This window comes from Pleurodeles waltl, chromosome 9 (genome assembly GCF_031143425.1).
Source record: "Pleurodeles waltl isolate 20211129_DDA chromosome 9, aPleWal1.hap1.20221129, whole genome shotgun sequence".
Lineage (NCBI taxonomy): Eukaryota > Metazoa > Chordata > Amphibia > Caudata > Salamandridae > Pleurodeles > Pleurodeles waltl.
The window spans coordinates 661919527-661942534 of record NC_090448.1 but is presented as its reverse complement, the minus strand read 5'-3'; the positions used below and the strand labels follow the sequence as shown (position 1 = coordinate 661942534).

At 45.5% G+C, this 23008-nt stretch overlaps 1 protein-coding gene across 4 annotated transcripts in view; it reads left to right on the top strand.

Moving 5' to 3' along the window:
* Positions 1-23008, top strand: part of DMPK (DM1 protein kinase) — a 751292-nt gene that overhangs the window by 567391 nt on the left and 160893 nt on the right. For all 4 annotated transcript variants that reach the window (XM_069207733.1, XM_069207732.1, XM_069207734.1 and 1 more), the window contains exon 9: positions 19815-19894. In XM_069207733.1, the coding sequence (XP_069063834.1) occupies positions 19815-19894 (80 nt within the window). The remainder of the gene's footprint in view (positions 1-19814; positions 19895-23008) is intronic.

Genomic DNA, 23008 nt, shown 5'->3' with positions numbered 1-23008 from the left:
GGCGACCTTTCCAAGACCCAGTGCCACAATACGTAATAACAACAGATGCTTCCATGACAGGGTGGGGAGCACACCTCAATCAACACAGCATACAAGGACAATGGAACGTACATCAAACAAAACTGCATATAAATCACCTAGAACTTCTAGCAGTTTTTCAATCACTAAAAGCTTTCCAACCAATAATAGTTCACAAATACATTCTCGTCAAGACAGACAACATGACAACAATGTATTATCTAAACAAGCAAGGGGGGACGCACTCCACGCAGTTAAGCCTGCTAGCACAAAAAATTTGGCGTTGGGCAATTCACAACCAAATTCGCCTAATAGCACAATTTATACCAGGGATCCAAAATCAACTCGCAGACAATCTCTCTCGAGATCACCAACAGGTCCACGAATGGGAAATTCACCCCCAAATTCTGAACACCTATTTCAAACTCTGGGGAACACCTCAAATAGACTTGTTTGCGACGAAGGAGAACGCAAAATGCCAAAACTTCGCATCCAGATACCCACACAAACAGTCCCAAGGCAATGCCCTATGGATGAACTGGTCAGGGATATTTGCTTACGCTTTTCCTCCTCTCCCTCTCCTTCCTTACCTGGTAAACAAACTCAGTCAAAACAAACTCAAACTCATATTAATAGCACCAACTTGGGCAAGGCAACCCTGGTACACAACGCTGCTAGACCTATCAGTAGTACCCTACATCAAATTGCCCAACAGGCCAGATCTGTTGACACAACACTACCAAAAGATCAGACACCCAGATCCAGCATCGCTGAATCTAGCAATCTGGCTCCTGAAATCCTAGAATTCGGGCACTTACAACTTACCCAAGAATGTATGGAAGTCATAAAGCAAGCCAGAAGGCCATCCACCAGGCACTGCTATGCAAGTAAATGGAAGAGGTTTGTTTGCTACTGCCATATTAATCAAATACAACCATTACACACAACTCCAGAACATGTAGTGGGTTACTTGCTTCACTTACAAAAATCTAACCTGGCTTTCTCTTCCATTAAAATACACCTTGCAGCAATATCTGCATACCTGCAGACTACCTATTCAACTTCCCTATATAAGATACCAGTCATTAAAGCATTCATGGAGGGCCTTAGGAGAATTATACCACCAAGAACACCACCTGTTCCTTCATGGAACCTAAATGTTGTCCTAACTAGACTTATGGGTCCACCTTTTGAACCCATGCACTCCTGCGAAATACAGTTCCTAACCTGGAAGGTTGCATTTCTCATCGCCATTACTTCCCTAAGAAGAGTAAGCGAGATTCAGGCGTTTACAATACAAGAACCTTTTATACAACTACACAAGAATAAGGTCGTCCTAAGGACTAATCCTAAATTTTTGCCAAAGGTTATTTCACCGTTCCATCTAAATCAAACAGTGGAACTTCCAGTGTTCTTTCCACAACCAGATACCGTAGCTGAAAGGGCACTACATACATTAGATGTCAAAAGAGCATTAATGTATTACATTGACAGAACAAAGAACATCAGAAAGACTAAACAACTATTTATTGCATTTCAAAAACCTCATGCAGGAAACCCAATATCAAAACAAGGTATAGCCAGATGGATAGTTAAATGCATCCAAATCTGCTACCTTAAAGCTAAACGACAGCTGCCCATTACACCAAGGGCACACTCAACCAGAAAGAAAGGTGCTACCATGGCCTTTCTAGGAAACATCCCAATGCAAGAAATATGTAAGGCAGCCACATGGTCTACGCCTCACACATTCACCAAGCACTACTGTGTAGACGTGTTATCCGCACAACAAGCCACAGTAGGTCAAGCCGTATTAAGAACATTATTTCAAACTACTTCCACTCCTACAGGCTGAGCCACCGCTTTTGGGGAGATAACTGCTTACTAGTCTATGCAAAACATGCGTATCTACAGCGACAGATGCCATTGAACTGAAAATTTCACTTACCCAGTGTACATCTGTTCGTGGCATCAGTCGCTGTAGATTCGCATGTGCCCACCCGCCTCCCCGGGAGCCTGTAGCAGTTTGGAAGTTACCTTCGACTATTTGTATATGTATCATCTCAACCTTAAATAGGTACATACTTAGTCACTCCATTGCATGGGCACTATTACTACAATTCAACTTCTACCTCACCCTCTGCGGGGAAAAACAATCGAAGATGGAGTCGACGCCCATGCGCAATGGAGACAAAAGGAGGAGTCACTCGGTCCCGTGACTCGAAAGACTTCTTCGAAGAAAAACAACTTGTAACACTCCGGCCCAACACCAGATGGCGAGCTATGCAAAACATGCGAATCGACAGCGACTGATGCCACGAACAGATGTACACTGGGTAAGTGACATTTTCATTACAAACCGCAAAGCCAATGGTATTCATGAAGCGGAATGCATTCCTAGTTCAACTTTCTGAAAGTCCCCAAGATGTCTTTGGTAAGCTGCAACCTAAAAATAGCGGTCTTCTACTTTTTATAAAGAAATCTAGCACTGTGGGCTAGGGCCTTTAGGGGGAGGCGCAAATACATTTTTGTGGGGGGAAGCATATTGTCCCTCCTCCTCAAGCCCCTCAGAGGCCCCAGGGAACCCATCCTCCAGACCATATTTATTTATTAAGGCGGGGTTCAGCCTCCCTCTCCGACCATATAAAAGGCCCCTAGACCCTATACCCTATACCCAGGGACTAATAAATTATTGTTAAGAGTAGAGGAGCAGGTGCCCCCCTCCCCAAGCCTGCAGGAGGCCCTGGGGACCCCATCCCCCTAGGCCAGCTTCCTTATTTATTGGGGAAGGAAGGAAGGGCATGTGTGGGGCCCCTGTCTGTCATGATAGGGCCTGGGACTCCATCCCCGGAGGTCCATAGCAGTATCCCGGGGACTTCATCCCTGGGGACATTGTGGTTCCCTGCTCAAAAGAGTGTGGGTGGGGCATAGAAATCTATTGCCTATCCACATTTGCCCAGGCAGGCAACACAACTTGAAAAATACAGCTCCCACCTGGGCTGTAGTAAATATGGTGATGGTCAAGCAGCTGGCTGGGGACACAGGGACCTTTAAGCTCCCCCAGGCCCTCCTCAAAGGGTGATGTGGGTGCCCCGGGTGGGCACCAGGGCATCCAGTGATCAAAGGAATTGCTGGCTCCCACTGGCACCAGTATGGTTGCTAGTTATGGTCACTGAGGCCTTGGGGCTCCCCCCTCAGCCATCAACATTGCAAAAGTTGTGGGTGCTCTGGGTGGGCACCCAAAACATTTGAAAAAAGCTGTGCAAGGGCTTTTTACATACTTGTTTTGGAGCCTGATGGTGTCCCTAGAAGGGCCAGGGGCACCACCAGGCATTTCTTTTAATGTTCTGGAGGACTGCAGGGAAGATAGCAGTTCCACAGCCACATACAAAAAACAGTAAGGGTCTGATTTAGATATTGATGGACGAGTTACTTCGTCACAGCATTTATGGATATCCTGTCTGCCAAAATCATTATGTCCTATGGGATTTAGATTTTGGCATACAGGATATCTGTCACCACCGTGACACAGTAACCTGTTTGCCAATTTCCAAATCAGGCCCTAAATCTCCTGCGTTTTTAAATTCATACTCCCAAGAGAGTTTACCATATTTTGTAAACATGTCCAAGCTGGTGCTGTAAGCTCTTCAACTGGAGTGCAGGGACACCCTGTGGTGGGTCCAATGGCTGCACTTTATGGCCTGAGAGGTGTTTAAAGACTCAACATCATGTTTTTTTTAAAATATAAGGCTTTTAGATTTTTATTATTAACGTCACTTTTACAAAACATTGCGATTCACTAATTTATGAAATATACATTTTCTTTTGTATACTGGTGACTTGTTGACAAAGCGAATAGGTCTTCTTTATACATGTTGATGTGCTGAGCCCATGATGAAGCCAATGGGCCCAGCCACTATTATTTTGTTATTTTGAACATATGACAAAGCCACTAGGGCTGCCTTACTTAAAATGGCACTTTGTATATTGTTACATGACATAGACAAACTGCAACTTCACCTTTGCATTTTAGTAATAAAGAGTTATTTCAAGCAACTATGACTTGTTCCCTAAAGTATTTAAAACTCACACCCCTTCCATGCATAATAGTTTTATTAATGATGATCATTTCAGATGTCACAGTGGTATTGTCAATGATGTCACAGGAGATATCATAAGTGATGTAACATCTGAGGTATTTAGCCGTGTAAGTTGAGGGCGTGAGTTATGGTTAACGAAGACCATATGCAAGAGGCAAAGCTTTTCGTCACCCAACACCTCAAGGCCCCTCATCAGTGCAGGTTGGAGGGACAGACCCATTCTCAATCTCGATCCTGGGGCCAGTCCCTGAAGGACTCACTGCCGTGTCCTGTTCTTCATGTAAGCCTCATAAAAAGAAAAATAAGTTTAAGCAGGGTTCTTCCCCACTTCAGGTCACCAAAGAGGGTGCAAGGCCACCATAACTCTGAGTCGCTTTCGAAGTTGCTGGGTGTCGATTCCGCCCCACACCAGCCCGCGTTTCCTGGGCTTTGGGCTACTCCTTATATTCAGGAGCTCTAGGAGTATATGAAGTGCCTGTTCATGAAGCCAATCTCCTCTGAAGAGGCCTCTCAACTAAAAACATCCTGGCAGGATCTTCCCTGGCACCATTTAGGCCCTCTGAGTCAGTTTTCGGATCTAGGTTGATGCCAGCACTGTTGCCATTCTGGGTGCATGTCCAGTACTGGGGCGTGATCCTCCCGGCACTAAAGCTGAATTCACCATTGTTGCATATCTCTATAGTAGTTCAGTCTTACTCGAGGTGGAGCCCCATCGACCTCTTCCGAGATTGAACTCAACGCTGCTTGCTCCCGTTACTGATCCTTCTGGTACTGATACTGTTTCACTGCCTCAGAGTAGGAAACAGTTTGTTAATAACATTTTTGGTACAAATTCAGTAATAGCACTAATAATGCTGGAGATGGCATTGCTGTGATGTATCATGACGAAAAATGGTATGAGGAGCTTCAGGAGGCAAGCAGTTTGGACACCTCTCTTGACCTGGTCTTGTTTTCTCCCCCAGGCCCAGCCACCACAGAAACCACCTCATTTGCTATGGTGGTCCATAGAGCTTCTAACATTCTTGACCTCGAACTTCCTACACAAGAGGTTAAAATGAATTTATTAACTAAGCTCTTGCAACTAGGGCAACCCTCTTTGGAACCTCCTCTGCCTTTTCATGAGGCTCTGACCGATATACTTCTGGGTACCTGGGCCAAACCTTGCACGGGTGCCCCGGGCAACATTAAAATTGCCCTTTGTATCCGTCCTGCACAGAGGGGTATGGGCTTTCTTACCCGACATCCTTTCCCAGAGATTCTGATGATGCAGGCTTCTGCCAGCAAAGTTCTTCTCAGTGCATTCTCTTTCACCCTGATAGATAGGTAATCCAAAGGTTGTGACACATTTGATTACAGTGTTTCATCCCACTCTAGTCTTGCCTACGCTCTATGAATACTGCCTGCTTTTTGAGCATATTCTCACATGCATTGTGGGACTCCGTGGGCCAAGTCCTTCTGTGATGTCTGAGGAAACTTGTGCTGTTCTTGCACAGGTCATGCAGCACAGCCGTGATGAAGCAAAGTTTTCTATCTGTTGCTGCCTTAATACTATAGAACCCTTGTGGTGAGGTACAGCATTAGCATACTTAGATGCACTCCACTGACTTACTTTTTGGGGGATGTCCAATACTGCCTTAAGGGAATCCCCTTTTGTGAGTCCCCCTTCTTTGCAAATAAAGCGGATTTCACAAACTGGAGCGCTTCACAGGCAGCTGAGCTATGGCTAGCTTTCTCTGATTATCTCCAGCAGTCTTCTCATTCTGTTTGTGGTCGAGGAATCCATAAATCACATGGACAGCAGGTACAGTGTGCAGCCCAGTCCACTGCTCCACCTGTTCCCTCATCCCCCAAGCCTCTTTGACGTGTCATTCACAACACACAGCCACCCTGTTGGCGGCAAGACCTGTTACTTCTTGCCCGGGTGGGAGGCGTTCACCTTGGATGAGTGGGTGTTGCATATCATTTGGCCAGGTTATGCCCTCCTATTTCTAGAAACCCTGCTGCCCTTGCCACCGTCCCCAGTACGGCTGACAGGGGACTACCTTTCCCTTTTACTGTAGGAAGTGTAATCTCTTTTGGCTAAAGTAGCCATAGAGAGGGTGCCGATGCCAGAAGTAAGTTGTGGTTGTTATTCCTGCTACTACCTGACACAGGAAAAGGACAAAGGACTGCGTCCTATTTTAGATCTTTGCTCTCTCGACGTCTTCTTGAGGAAGGACAAATTCAAGATGCTCACCTTGGCCCTGGTCTTGACTGCCCTTGATCCAGGGACTGGATTGTGGTGTTGACCTGCAGGATGCTTATTTCCATATCCCCCATCCTGCAGGCCCACGAGTGTTATCTGCTGTTCACAGTGGGCCAGGAGCATTTCCAGTTCGCTGTACTCCCATTTGGCTTTACCAGCACCCCTCAGGTGTTCATAAAAGTAATGGAGGTCATCGGTGGAGATCAGGAATCCCAGTGTTTCCTTACCTCAATGGCAGGCTGCTGAAAGCAGGCTCACCCCAGGCAGTCATCACCCACCTGCAGACTATAGTGACCCTCCCCACTTCGCTGGGTTCACATAAACATCCTGAAGTCATACCTAACTTCTTCACAGGTTCTCCCTTTCATTGGAGCCATTCTAAATATGGTGACGTTTTGCACCCATGCCCCAGAGGGGAAAGTTGAAGACATTCCAGCTGTGATCCTGATAATTCGGTCTCATCTTAGATGTCAGTGAAGTTGGCTCTTACGCTTCTGGGGCTGATGGCTTCCTGTATCCTGCTTGTCAAGCACGCCACATGGCATATGGAGGTTCTGCAGTGGGAGCTGAAGTCCCAGTAGCATCAACATCAAGGGGACCTCTCCACACGTGTATGGAATTCTGAGGAGACTGCACAGGACTTGCAGTGGTAACTACAGGACTATGATTAGGTCAGTGGCTGACCGCTGTCCCTACCCTACCTGGAGCTGACAGTGTCGACTGATGCTTCATTTCTGGGCTGGCCATTTGGGAGAGGTGGAGATCAGAGGCCTGGGGTCTTTGGCAGAAGCTCAGCTCCACATCAACCTGTTGGAGTTATAAGCCTTCCTGCCCTTCTCTGCTTGGTGTTTATGAGTTTTTGTATCCAAGAACGGAGCTCTTGAAAGTCAGTAAGTTTGCAAGATTTTGCTTTTCATAGATGAATTGGAGATTCAGAGAGGACTGCCAAAGTCTTGCTTGGAGTCAGTGTGGAAGGGTGATATCGAGGTCTGTTGCAAAACGGAGATATACACAGGAGAGCAAGGTTGAATTGAAAGTCTCACGATGTTAGCTGTGTCTCTTGGGACTGTGGTCTTAAGCTTCTCACAGTGCAATGCTAACATTGTTGATTCAATTAAAGAAATATGAATGGCGTTCAACTTTGAGAAGACTTAAATATAGTGAGAGTCAGTTGAAGTTATGTCCTGTCCTGATTGATCCTCATTGGATTAAAGCATATTTGACAATACTCTGCCTCTGGCTGCATGCCATCCTCAAGACCATAGTTTGTGGTCAGAGGGGTACCTTAGTTCTGTTATCTAAAGATAACATTTCAGGTTAAGTACATAATAACCCGTGAAGGTCATTCTGTAGGATTCTATGGTCCAACTTCACAACTTCACTGATTAATTCTCCGTAGAAACCTGGGTAGTCAGCCCTTCAGAGGTGGCACAAGGATTTGGTGTGGGACCTTTGGCCTTCCCTTATCATCTTTCGAGGTCTAACTTGATCACACTAAATTTTTATCCCTGATATATGCATTTTTATATAGGGTTTTTTCATGCTTAAAGAAGATTAATACTGGAAAAAATCTGTATCATATAATCTAAATTGAAGACCGAGGATGGCATTGCTGATAACCACCTGAAACACTGGATTCTGCCTGAAACTTCTCGTTAATTATTGGTGCCTGTCTTACTGCACATGTGACATAGAATATGTATGTATTTCTTTAGATGATGCTGCTTGAGAGTGGTGCTCATTTACCATTTTAATTTGTGGTCTGAAGCAGTGGACATCACAGTTCATGAAAGGGCATAAGTAAAAGTCCCTCTTCCTCAATGGATTTCCACCCAATAATCTCTTAAACATGAAGGATGCTCCTAGGATTTAACAATGTATTGTTGTGATAATGCAGCTGCCTAATAGAACAATTTACATTTATGATGCCTTTTCCTTAAATTGGACATGTTCCCTTTTCCACCATGAGCAGCCTTCCCTGAATGATGGGCACTGACTGACAACATTTGAAATGTCACATGAAGCGAACCTTCTAGCTGTGTGTCCAGAAGCAGATCTTCCAACTTTGTCTCGTGATGCAGTGAAAGCAATCCAGTTAACCATTTTGACATGTGCTGAAGACATGCCACTTATCCCAGAAATTAGCCCATGAGAGGATGCTTCTGCTAAGTCACATATTAAGTGGACACTACAGGCCTGATTACAACCTTGGCGGAGGGGATTACTCCATCACAAACATGGATAGGACATAAAGCAACTTGTAATACAGCTGGTGGGATATCTGTCACTTTTGTGATGGAGTAATCCCCTCCTCCAAGGTCGTAATCAGCCCTTACGTGTCTTGCTTCTAGTGTCCACATATCACAAAGCAGATATTCCAGCTAGGTAACTGACCTGAAGTAGAAATTCCACTTATGAGACATGGCTGTCATTGTTGATTTGTTTGGGCGGGGAAATGTTAACTCTTGGCTCTTTTGGTAGTTCTGTTGTGTTGTTGAGTTTATATGTTTTTAGGTATGACCCATGCCTCCTCTCTGACATGGACCTTCATCGTAAGCGGCTCTTACACACAGAGTACACAACCCTGTTTTGCCTTCACGGGCGACTCACTCACAAAAGGTATGTTATTACCATCACATATGACCCACTCTAACATACTCACATGAAACGTTAGAGATATGCATACACCATCACAACGCTGTGCAGTTTATTCCTATCTAAAACATCGTTCCACACATATTGCGCATTTACATGAGACACACCTCATTCATACAGAAAGCACTAAGTTACAACAACGCTGGCACAGACTGGTGTATGCCACCTGTGCACATGCAGCGCTTATATGGTAGGTATGTAATCATAGCAGACATAGACAGCCGTTTAATTCTAGTCAGATCTATTTATACCCCAAACTCAGATCAGACTGCATTTTTTAGCGTGCTCTCCTCTACGCTAGCGTGTTGGAGTGATTTGCAGTGTCTCATAGGAGGGGACTTTCACAGTGTGTTGAACACTATGCTCGATCGCTCCTTCCCCCACTACATTGTACAACAGTGACCTCAAACGTGCAAATGTTTTCAGATTGGCTTCAGAGATGGCAAATGGCCAACATCTTGCTATTTCATGACCCGGATAAAAGGGTATACTCTTACTACTCAGCAACTCACATATTACCTGCACGTACGGGTAGACTAGTGGGTATACAGTCGCTGCTTCCATCTATAAAAAAAGGTCAAGTACATGGGATATACGCACTCTGATCACAGTCCCCAAATCCTACAGTTACAGTGGACATGGGTCTTGCCCCCTGTTCCCCTCTTGCACCTATAACCCTCACTAGTGGAAGATCCCCCCATTCAGAGCTTCCCTCGCGGTGGCTGTTACCGACTACTTTAAAGATAATACTGTCACAGCTTCAAATAAACTGATAGAATGGGATGCCTTTAAGGTGCCTTTGCGGAGTCACTGCCTGGGAATACAAAGAAACATGAGACACCTTGTTAATAAGGATATAACCAGGGTAGGACACACATTATTAGATCTGGAGACTCAGACAGCTGAGAATCCTAGGGCAGTGGACCGGTTGCACAGGCACGGAGCGAGCACGCTACATTGAGGGAAAGATTGCGCTGCCTAAACTATACAGCACATTTGGCTTGCACACATGCCACTGCAGACAAAGCGGGCGTTTGTTAGCATGGCTTATTCACTAGGAACAATCTCAATGACCTATAGTGGCAATACGATCTGGGGAAGGTTCACTCCTTTACACACAACATGCTATACACACTGAACTCACAAACTGTTACACACAGGTGTATTGGTCCACTATGCCTGATAGCTCAATGACCTGTGAAACCTTCCTTAACAACCTGACACTCCCCCACATAACTACAGAGTCAAGACAGGGTCCCTCCTTTCGGATAACATAGATACATAGAGAGGAACAAGACAGAGCTGTTCATTACTGCTCCTACTATTTTTGCTGGCAATCGAAGCACTTGCACTAGCCTTGCGCCCAGCTGGGAGAAGTTGAGGTATTCCTTTAGGTGATGGACTACATGTTATTTCCTCATATGCAGATGACTTGCTATTATATATCAAAGATGTGCACAGTGTCCCCCTGTGATAGCTGAGACACTTGCCGAATTTGCATTCATCTCCTGATTGCGAGTGAACTGAGCAAAGTCATGCCTTTTCCCCTTCCTCCCTGAGACCCCTGATCCATGCTTTGTCCTAGACGGAATACAACTGGAATGGCAAAGGCACACATTCAGATACTTAGGAGTGCAAGTATATCATTCCATGTCTGATCTGTTCGAGGGAAATATCACTCGCTCAGTAACATCGCCGAGTGCCGAAATTGCATTCTGGCATACTCTTCCATTGGCGGTAGTGGGGAGAGTGGCATTGTTGAAGATGGTAATGATATATCGCCTTGTATTTTTTTGCCTGAACATTAATAGAGATCACTTGTTACACCTGTAGTGGTAACCATTAAGGCACCACCACTTAGCTAACATTTGTAGCTCCCAACTAGGGAACTTTAATTCATTTGTGGTCCTGAAGAAGTGCAGTGGAACAAATTCTCCTGGACCGGCAGGCATGAAACATGTCGGCCTTTACTCAATTTTTACTTTTATGGCTACGCATGTTCATTATTTTCCCAGAGTAGCCTTCAATGCCTCTGTTTGGTGGCTTTTTTAATCCCGCCAGGAGCACTGTGTAATAAAATTACTTTTGGCAGCTCCCAGACAGTTTTAGTCATTCACTTTTCCTTTCACTCACACTTAGCTCTGCGCATTTGACCTCACATTTTAGAACACTCTCTAACATATTGGTTTCACAGTGCGGCATCTAATAAAAAGATCTGCACGAAAGTGACTCTTCACCGGACCCGTAGGACTTAGCAGCGCCAGTACTACGGGAGCAGCCCGATGATGAAGCATGACATCTTTTTTTAGGATGTGTGAGGGCACCAAAAATCAAGGAAGTAATTCCCCCACTACTTGACCTGCTTGAGTGTGTAGACTTCTAGTATCTTCTCTGTTAGGAACAGTATCTCTCTATTTTTGTATTGTACAGAGCCAGGATACTGGACCTTTTTGGCTCCCAGTCCCCCCGCTCTATTTTGAGTTTTGCATCAATACAATACACCAGCATTGTAAAACAAAGTCAATGTGCCGTAATGAATAACCAGATATAAAGTAGTACACCCAGGTCATAGGTCAAATCAATTAAATCCTGTACTGTACATATTAAAATCAAATCAAACGGGTTATATTGAACAATCAAATATAAAAATGATTTAGTCAAATCATGATCAATATAATTCATCCATGGGCTAAAACCCCATAAATAATTTAATAAGAACAACGAAGCTCAATAAAGTCCATAACATATAGGCTCAGCCGACAATCGTAACTCAGTAGAGTATATAACATTGAAAATTGTGTTACAACAGTAAAGTGCACGGCATACTGAATCAAACCAGCCTAAGAGCAGTCCTACATCCAATACAATGAGATATAATGCTACAGATCAGGGAGTTTCATTTCACCAAACCATCATACTGTATGGGGCCCCTTGCACATGACCACAACCTTTAGAGACAGGGCAAGTGCTAAAAAGCTTGCATTCAGTCTCCCTATCAGACAGCTTTCTCAGCCATGAAGATGAAGCCAAAATGCTAGTGACATTGTAGGATTCACGAAGATCTGAAGTAACAGAAGATACCTAACGGGCATGCTTGACCTGGACAGAATTCAGGGATTTCAGAAAAGATAGCAACAAGATCTTGCTGGAAGCGTCATAGAAACTGCACACAAAAAAATTATCACAGGTACAGGGTCCCAACTGTACAGACCCTTTAGTGGCCCTGAGAGAGGCCATCAACAGATCAACTTGATTAAACCCAAATCTGGTAAGAAGAAATCAATGATAACTGTTGTGTACATTAAGCAGATAACGGTTCATTTACTGGGCCTGTTAAAATCTGAACATGCACTCACACTGAAAGCTTCTCAATTTCTAGGCCCTCTCTCATTGCTTCCTGTCTTAACAAAAAATACTTCCTTCTCCAGGAAATATCTACTTTCACAATATTTTGTGGCAAATCAAACAGACTTACTCTTCCTAATTTGGCAAATGTATCCCGTTTATCTGCTAGCTATCTAATTGACCTCTAAGAATGGAGCTGCAAACATTTCAAGAGTATCTCCCTCTATGTCACCCCCAAATAGAGCGCCAAGTAGGGCAAACCCAGCTCCTCGTGCACCATAAATGTGGGAGTAGATGCTGGGATTACAAGAAGGCATCTACAAAAAACATTTTCCTGCACCTGGAGCTCAGAAACATCTATATAACCCCAGACGTCACTGCCATATGTGGCTGCCAAGACAGATTTAGCCTGATATATCTTGATTAAAGCGCCAAATGGAATGCTACTGATTCTGGAGGAAAAGTAAAAGACTGCCCATATAGAACGAGACAGGGACAGTCTTTTAGAACTTATTATTGGGCCCCATGAAGAGTGGTCATCAAAGTCCACCCCTAGATATTTATAAGTCTGGACCTTGGTTAGTTTATGGGCCTGGGCTTGAAATGACCTGGACTTTGTTCCCCTTGGGTCCGGAACCATCACCTGTGATTTACTATGGTTGGATAGATAAGTCAAGACTATTCATATAGGTGACAAAACGTTCAAGTGGTGACTGAAGGCCAGGGTAGTTCTCGCTAGCAAATCAGTGTTGTCTGCATATAACAATGCAGAGATCTTGTGAGTACCCTCTTGTGGATAGTCCACCTGCTTATCCAATACCCTGCCCCTAGATTATTCACATATAAAGTGAACACAAATGGGGCCACTATGCATCCCTGTCTCACTCCATGCTTTAAGGGCAAGGGACTAGTACAGGACCCATGCTGGTTATACTGAAGAACTGCTGTCATATCCCTGTGCAGTTCACTGAGAAACGAAACAATTTCTATGTCCATTCCCAGGTCCAGCAAGATGGTCTGCAACTTGGACCTGTTCAATCTGTCAAAGGCAGCATACAGAGACCCAGATCTTGCCACAGAATACTTGTTAATTAGCAAATAAAGGTTCAAAACATTGATCACGAGTGCCGAGGCCCTGTCGAAACCCAGACTGCAGGTCTGAGAGAATGGAAACATCCTTAGGCCATGACATGGTTCTCTCCAAGATGGCAATGCCCATCACCTTGACCATAAAATATATCAGAGAGATAGGCCAAGAGCAAACTTGGTAAGTCTTTTGAGCCCTTTTTATAAACAGGGATGATAATTGTCTGGGACTATGAGTCCAGGGGGGCTATGCGTATTGTCAAGTTAAACATATGAGTGAAAATTGGTGCCCAGAGTTCAGGTGTCACCTTAAATAAGTCAAAAGGGATTCAGTCGAGACCAAGAGCTTTATGTGAGTTCATACGACTTATAGCCAAGTGAACCTTAGTTTCCACAAGAGAGCTTAAGAAGTCCTCCAGTGTTATCTTCGACCATTTTAATCTCTTACCCTGGTCTGTCACTACACCACCAAAGTGAAAGGACCTGCCCTGGACCGGGACCCATACAGACGATTCAGCAATGTTAGTGGAAACACATTTATGATCACTATAACCGTAGACATTTATCCGAAAATTACTTTAAAAATTCTGCAAGAAGACTAAAGCAAAATTACAGACTATAATGTAAAAGTAGCGCTGCCTGGTGAAAGTGAGAGTAAAACTCCCATCCAGGAGTTGTAACATTTTATTCATTACATACCGTGTTAAATTCTGCAAGAAGATTGTGTACAAAGAAACCAGCATGGGTATGTTCCACAAGCAAACAGTCCTCACTGTTCCCTTGATTATATGAGGTAAAGGAATATGAGCATGAATGTATATTAAAATCCCCAACCAAAATAAATCCGGCCCTTATATTAGTACAGGTATCAATATATAGCATTTGTTCCCTAAGGGGAGAAAGTATGTCACAAAAAATGGAACCAGTGGTTGCATTATAAAAATTTAACAAAACAAAATTAACAACCATGGGGAGCTAATGAGGATTGCCTGTGCATTGGTGGAACGTATTGTCAAATCCTTAACACTGCCGTTTAATGAAAGGGAAACCAATATCAACAAGCCTCTCCTTGGATGTTTCCTTATTGAAGACACAGCAAGGTTGGAAAATGATTTAAACTTCCACAGAAAAGGAACCCTCCATGTTTCACGTCCACTGTAGACAGATCACGGCGAATGTTCTCAGATAGATGAGTCTGTCAGGGTCATTTCTTTTATTATTTATGTCTGCTGCATTCCAAGATGCTAACTTGAGAAGGCCTGCAGTGGTGTCCCCTTTACCCAATTGACTTACAGGACTAGGTTCATAACTGTATGAGTTATCCCCTTCTGCAGTGCTAATCATACCGTTTTGTGTGCCCCCTTCTTACAGTTGACTGATCTAAGACCCCGGTGACAAAAACCTCAATGCACGTCCCCTTACTAATATAAGACAGGAGCTGACCACCAACAGTAACCTCTTTGTTACGAAACCCAGGGTAATAAATCTTCTTGGGGGTAAAACGAATGTCATTATGGAGAGCCCCCATGTGTATCGACTGGCTTAACGGCCCATAAGCCCCAATCCCTGATTCCTTCTTTTTAGCCTGCATCGGTATGACAAAGGCCCTCATTCCGACACTGGCGGTCATAGACCGCCAGGGTCGCGAATGACGGAAGCACCGCCAACAGGCTGGCGGTGCTTCATTCGTCATTCCGACCGCGGTGGTACAGCCGCGGTCGCCCAGCCGGGTCCGGCGGTTTCCCGCCGGATTTCCCCCGGCTGGGAGAATCCTCCAGGGCAGCGCTGCCTTGGGGATTCTGACCCCCTTCCCGCCAGCCTGTTTCTGGCGGTTTTCACCGCCAGGAAGAGGCTGGAGGGAACGGGTGGCCCAGCGGGAAGGTTGTAATGGCACCAGCGGTCTTTTGACCGCGGTGCGGCCAAATGGCGGTTCCCGCCAGGCAGGCGGCAACCGCCGCCCGCCGCGGTCAGAATGACCCCCAAAATCTCTGGCAGCAAGTAACTTCGGGACCCCATTACTGGTACTTGTGCTATGGTCACTGGCCCATAAATGGGTCTCCACTGCCAGCGAACTATAAAAATAACCGAGGAAAAGCTTGGATGCTTGACCTCCAGGTACGCTACCTGGCAAGGTTCAGGAACGATTGCATCGCCCTAGGGCAATCAAAATTGATGACTACACAGTGCCCTGCATAGTTTTGGTGTTAGGCCCAACCCAATCCACCCTTCAAACCATAATTGGTCAGGATTCTCCCTTTGCCGCCCAGTTGAAACGACTAGTGGCTAACTTTGTTTCTTACACTGGGATAATCTTCTCTGCCCCCATGTTTCAAGATGGGTACCCCACTTAATACCGCAACATAGGGGGCTGAGGCAGGAGGTAGGCCACGAATAACTTGAGGGGGTACAGGACCATTCCTAATGCTCATGACACCCAGCTCCCCTTCTGTCAGCTTGTGTGCTGTGTTGGCCAGGATCACTTTGATGACTCACTGACCTTAGTGGCCCCAAAACACGAAACAAGGTAGGCTGATTTGGTACGTTCCCCTGGGTATCAGGTGAGGTTAGGCTAGTAGATTGCATTGTAGGTAACGATGGAGTTCCAACATTTGGAAAACAAAATGAGCTACGGGGCCCCTGAGCTGATTTACCGGGTATCACTATCCAGATGGCAACATGTTGGTTTTACAGAACGTAATTAAGTTGTTTAAACTACATTGGATAGATTACAATTTCTCGAATCATTTACCAACAGCGCCCTCTATCATTGACTTATTTTGGAGTCAAAGTCAACAAAGTTTACGATATGGATGAAGTCTTTGGGAGCTTTAGACAGACTGCCCTTTGATTTAGGCACCAACTGCACAGAGGCTGCATCTGTTATTTTTCATTTTTTTTTGCACTTGGGCGCAAGAGGGCCGTAGTCAAGAGAAGAGTTCTAGGTCTCAGTCCCTGGCTGGTGAGCATCTGTAACTATGGCTACTTCGGTGGTCCCACCTGACTGAGTCTCATTGCCTGTCTCGGAGGCCAAATAGTGCGAGGAGGCTGTGGCAGACTCTGGAACAACGGGGCGAATGCCTACCTTCTCCTCCACAGTGCAGATTTCTTCAGCAATTGCCCCCACTGATGTAGTCAAAAAGGAGAGAATAGAGGACTTTGAGGGGCCAATAGAGACGCATCTTTTAAGATGATACCAGACTGTGAGGCTCCAGAGTCTACAGATGTATTTTTTTGCTTGCCCATTCCAAAATGGGAAACAAATGGCAGGATTCAGATGAAAAGGGGGTGGCCCAGTCCAGCAGCTGTCGGGCAGAGAAAGTCCCAGTCTTCGCCTGGTCTTGTGTGCCCAGGCGCATCCTGAGCTGTGGGAGAGGCAAATCGCTTTTGAGGACTGGATTGTGCATGCTCCCTCCTACTCACAGGGAATGCTGGAGGGTGTAATCCCACCCCAGCCAACAACAACAGATTTATACAGTCCTGCACTCTGGGAAAGAGAAGCCCTTTTGAGTGCTGGTTTGCGCATGCCCCTCCTCTTAACAATTCACAGGGAATGCTGGGGGACGAAGTCCCACCCAGCCAGCAGCAACAGAGTCAGCACTTCACTGAAGCACGTGGACAGCGTTTTCCTTTAGGTTGCATGTTAGAAATTGGGTCTCTAGTAGGGCCCATCACTATAGTCAGGGTAGGTGAGTCACACAGCTAAGATAACCCATTCTCACCCCCCTGGTAGCTTGACACAAGCAGCCAGGCTTATCTCAGAGGCAATGTGTAAAGTATTTGTACACTCACGGTAAAAACACTACAAAAGTAGTAAAACAAGACCAAAATGGCAAAGATCCAACATACAACAGTAAAGATATGAATTTTCAAAGATTAAATCTTAGTATAGCGCATAGAAACCAAATAGATCCAACTGGGGCTATCACGGTATGTCGACAGTCTCTCCCAGTAGTCTGACACAACTCGTGAGGGAGTGCGGGCAGGTCACGGAGTCACACGGACCCTATATATATGCCTTGGAAGACAATGAGGAAACAAAGATGTTTCACGGAGGCAGAAAAATAAGCGGGGGCCCTCAAAAATAAGTGCCGGTGCTCAGCACTGGAAACAACAAGCACTAATTAAGCACTTCAGACACTGATAGGTGAAGTCTTTTGATGGCCCTGAGACTTCTTAACAGGAGGCAAGCTCAGTTCAAGGCCTTGGGGAATCTTTGAAAGCAGGATATAAAAAGCAAAGTCCAGTCCTTTCACTCCCAGGACAGAAGTAGCTAACAGCAGGGCAGCAAAACAAAGCAACAGGCAGAGTGGCAGTCCCTCCTACAGCATCCAGTTCTTCTTCCTGGCAGAATGTCCTCAGTCCAGAAGTGTTCTAACAATGTGGTGTCAGAGGTCCAGTACTATAATCATCTCTGTCTTTGAAGTAGACAAACTTCAAAGAGAAGCCTTTGCAGTGTGCAAGATCCTGCCTTTCCCTGCCATGGCTCCAGACACACTCCAGGGGGATGGAGACTGCTTTGTGTGAGACATGCATAGCCCTATTTACGTGCAAGTGTCAGCTCCTCCCACCACTTTAGCAGGAAATGCAGGGCACCACACACCTTCCTTTGTGTGACTGTCTAGAGTGAATCCACAAACAGCCTAACTGTCATCCTGACCCAGACTTGTATTCCAAAGACAGATAGAGTCACAGAATGGTTAAGTAAGAAAATGTCCACCTTCTAAAGGTGTCTGTCAGAATCCTGGAAGTCTTGGTAGTCTCTGAGATCGCACCTTCAGCTTCTGTGGGGTGCATGTGCGGTGGTCCGGTTGCTGGCGGCTGTCTCTCGCTCAATCCCTGGAACTGCTTAGATGGGCTGCCACCATCTTCAAAAAGGATTGGAGGCACCGCGGGCAGGGTTGTGACCCAGCCTGTGTTATGGAGGGCAGTTGGTCAAGACCTGGAGGTGTTAATGGTTGACAGTGAAATCGCAGCTCCAAGTCACAGATGATTGTTTGGCAGTAGAGCATAGCTGAGTTATTTTTTCAAGAGGAAGTCTGTTTTCAGTTGAAGGGTTCATGGTTACCAGGATTTCAGAGACATCCAGGTATTCTGTGTCCTGAGGAGAACCCTATAGCAGTGTGAGTTAGAAACGCATCGGCATACCAGAGCGTTTGGAAAGCGCTTGTAAATATGAATAGGCTATCAGATAGGAATTAAGAAATGACTAATACAGAATATCCCTGGCAGTGTCTCAAGAAGGAAAACTACTGCATTTGCGCTTCCATTTTTGTGCTCATTATTTATTGGGCTGTAAATTGCTTATACTCTAGTGCAGCTCTTGTCGTTTGTATTGATTTGGTTCAGAACATGGATCCTCTCTTTAGTCTTTTCTGATCTTTACAGTCATATGTGTCTTTTTGTGGTTATCTTAAATGTATATTGTGGTGCCAATGTATCCATGAAAACATTGTTTTATGTCTATTTGTCTTTATGTATTTGACAGAAATTGTGAATATTGGAACAGTTGCAATGGAAAAGTGCATATAAAGAGGTTAATGGTTGAGAGGCACTTAGTTTGAGCCCTCTTCTATTTTTTGAAAGAAAAAAAAAGTAGAATTGTCTAACAGGGCTGGCTTCTTTGTTTCTTTTTTCACTTTCTAAAAGTGACATTTTCAAACCTACAATTCAAAAACCAACTTCACCACAATATGTATTTTTAAATTGTGAGTTCAGAGACCTAAAACTCCAGATTACTATCTGCTCCCAATGGTAAATTACACAAAAGGTATTTGCTACCCTATGGAAGAGACAGGTGTTTTGCACTAGTGTAAAACAAAAGTAGCAGTATTTCACTTAAAGACATGTAAAACACACCAGTACATATCCTACTTTTTAAATACACTGCACCCTGCCCATGGGGCTACCTTGAGCCTACTTTAGGAGTTACTTGCGTTTAGTAAAAGGGAAGGTTTGGGCATGGCAAGTGGGTGTGATTGTACATAAAGTAATTGCTTTACAATATTTTTGTAGGTACTTATGTGAAAAAATGTAAATACCTTGGAAGCACTATGCATTTTAATTCGAAGAACACTGCCATATGAATTGCCACAGTGGTCGTACATAGTTCACAGTTTGTACCTATAACTACTTTACTGAGTCCACTCCTCCTGACGTGGTTTATTTGAAATACTGTGATGAAGGGGGGCCAGGTAGCAGATGAGAGGTTGTGTGTGACAGGTGCTTGTAGTAATTGTGGAATAAATGTGGGAATGACGTCCCTAATAAGACTTAGGGACACAGGGCCTAATTGAATACTACATTCTTATTAAATGTTGATGTTACAAGTAGTGTGTCTTAATGGTCATTTTCCTTTTCTACTGTAGGAGACCCTGTCAGACGTCATTGACAGCTCTCCTTTGGGTGTCCATCTTCCTTTTGTGGGATACTCTTACACTGGGGTCAGGTAAGTTGAAAACAGCACTTTAAGCACTTGTTGTGACAATCCAGTCACTAGGTTTTAAGTATTTTTACGTCCGATATCATTACCTTACTCGTAATTGTCACGAAGTGAGCCAGACTGGAACCTAAGAGCAGGAGATCGTAGTTCTACAAACACTTGCTTTTCTTCTTTCTAAAGTCTTTATTTTGGAATTAAAACTTGACATTTCCAAGCTCCGGTAGAACAGAGAAGCTATGAAAAAGCCTACAAGAATACACCATGCAGCACAGAGTAAAGCACCTGTTTTATGCGCCTACAGGCTGTAAAGTGAATTCACTTGAAAGAGTAGAACATGAAGACAGTGAGCAAGGTTTGCCTCGTTCTGTTTCTGGTGTGTGTTCTCTGTAAGTAAAGCACTAACTGAGAAATATCAGATTCAATGAATTATGAAACACAGGCGCATAAAACAGACATTCTGCTCTGTGCTCCGCCTGAAAACCATCATCAATCGGTTTCAAAGCTTTCTAAAAGGAGATGTTTTCCACATTTGTGTTAAATACTGCAACAGACCAGCCTATAACCAAACTGAAAGATTATTTGGCCATCAGTGCATGTGAAATGTCAGTCGGTATAAGGCAGAGTCAGTCACATATCAGACTTCTGACAGGTTAGTGCTTCACAAAGACTGGTATTAGAGGGGAAAAATGTAAGGCCAACCACAAGAGGTCTGATTCTTCCACAGACCTGTTTTTTCTCCTGCATAGTTAGTCACTGTGGAACTGAATCACAAACTTCACTCTGCAATATGTTTTCAGCACTACATCTGATAGAGACATTTAGTTACAGATTCCTTACCTTAGAATTTCCCCCGCCATCAGTCTGGATCCGCAGGTTTTTCTCAAAGAGTAACCCTGCGCACCATAAGGTGGCATCAGTGGGATCCACTTCCACTGTCTGCATTGTCCGCGGTGGATATGACATTGATCTCAGTCAAGGGGAAGGTCCCTGGATCAGTCACAGAACCCGTCAAACGTTCATCGACTTCACCCTGTTAGTCGGCCAACAAGACGAGGGAAAGGGAGCATTGTCGCTCTAGGCCTCTGTCTGCGGAGCCTGTGTCTGGGTCAGCTCCACGGTTTCCTGAGGTTCCAGGAGCCAGAGAGACCCCTGCCTAGCTCAGAAAGTTTTATCAGACCATGCGCCTCATTTTTGGGAAGTCCAACTCCACTGGAGAACCTTCGGGTTTCCATGCCAATGGCTTCGACCTCAGCTCTGGGCTACGGAGGAGGGAGCGTCCTACTCAGTGGTGGTACAGAGAGTGGCAGAGGTCCTGTGCCTCAAGCTGACTTTGGTGACAGTAAGGACTAACCTCCAGACAGAGGTGCTTCAGCCCAAGGTTTCAGCCTCTGAACTCCTATTACCCTTTAATTAAGGCTTTTGCTTCAGCCGAGGGTTTCATCCTCCGAACCCCTATTACCCTTTAATGAAGCCCTTACCGATGTCCTGTTGGGTACCTGGGCCAAACCCAGCACAGGGGCTCCTGTGAACAGGACTATTGCCTGCCGCCATTGGTCTGCTCCAACTTAACAACGTTCCTGACCGAACACCGCACCCCTGAGTGCTTGGTTATCCACGCCTCTACATCCCAGGGCACATTCCCTTCCGCACCCCCAGATAGGGAATCCAAGAGGCTGGACCACTTTAGAAAGAAGATGTTTTCTTCCACCAGCCTGACATTGCGGTCTATGAACACTGCATGCCTTTTGGGCCATTGCTCCCACAGGCTGTGGGATACGGTTACACAAGTGCTGTCACAAGCCCAGAGGAGGCCGTGCTGTACTCTCTTAAGCAGTTGCTGACGGGAGAGACACAGCAAAGTTCATGATCCAGTGTGGACTGGACAGGACCAACTCACTGGGCAGACTGGTTGCATCAGCGGTGGCCCTGAGGTGCCATGCTTGATTGAGGACATCTGGCTCTTCGAGGGATGTCGAATCTCACCTTATGGATATGCCTTTTAATGAAGAAAAAGCAGACTCAGCGCTCAAGCACTTTAAGGATTCTCGTGCTACGGCCAGGTCCTTAGGCCCCGCGATTGCCCTTCGCCCCACTCAGTCTGCTATTTACCTCTTTCGTGTCTAGATAAAGGTGTCTTGTCACATCCATTCCCATCCAGCCACTGCACCGTGCATGCTGCACAGCTTCTGCGTGGCTGGGGATGTGGGTTCCACCGCCCTCGTGGATCAGGGAGCTGGAGGTCTGGCCAGTCCTCTGTCCCCACTCCTCAGGCCCCCCATTCAGCTGCCCCCAAACCTTAATAGTCTGATTCTTCCACAACAGGGACCAGTTGTAGGCAGGATTTGCTATCACCTGCTCCGCTTGCAATCCATCACATCAAACAGGTGGGTTTTGCATAAACTCCGAAGAGGGTACTCCCTTCCCGTAGAGACTACCCCACTATCCATGCCACCATTCTACAATCGGATGACAGAGGATCACTTAGCACACATCCGCAAGGAGGTTACGGCTCTCTTGGCCAAGGGAGCCATAGAGAGGATCCCTGTGCCACAAATAGTTGTTATTCCCGCTAGTTTCTGGTGCCCAAAAGGGACAAGGGCCTCCGCCCTATCCTAGGCCTTGGGTTATTCAATCTCTTCCTCAAGAAGGAGAAGTGCAAAGTGCCCACTTTGGCGCAGGTTCTATCTGCCCTGGACCCAGGAGACTGGATGGTAGCATTGGACTTGCAGGACATTTACTTCCACATTCTTGTCCTGCCTGCCCACAGATGTTACTTGCAGTTCACGGTAAGCCTCGAGCACTTTCATTTCACCATGCTCCCCTTTGGCCTAACCAGCGCCCCTCGGGTGTTCACCAAGGTGATGGTGGTGGTTCCAGCTCATCTGCACAGATCAGGGGTTTCAGTCTTCCCATCTCTCGACGACTGGCCGTTGAAGGCAGGCTTGCCTCAGGCTGTCGTCCCCTACCTCCAGACTACTGAGGACCTACTGCATTCACTGGGGTTCACCATAAATGTGCTGAAGTCACACCTAACTCCCTCTCGGATGCTCCCTTTCATCTGAGCTATCCTGAACACAGTGCAGTTCCAGGTTTATTCTCCCAAGCAGCGAGTCCAGGATA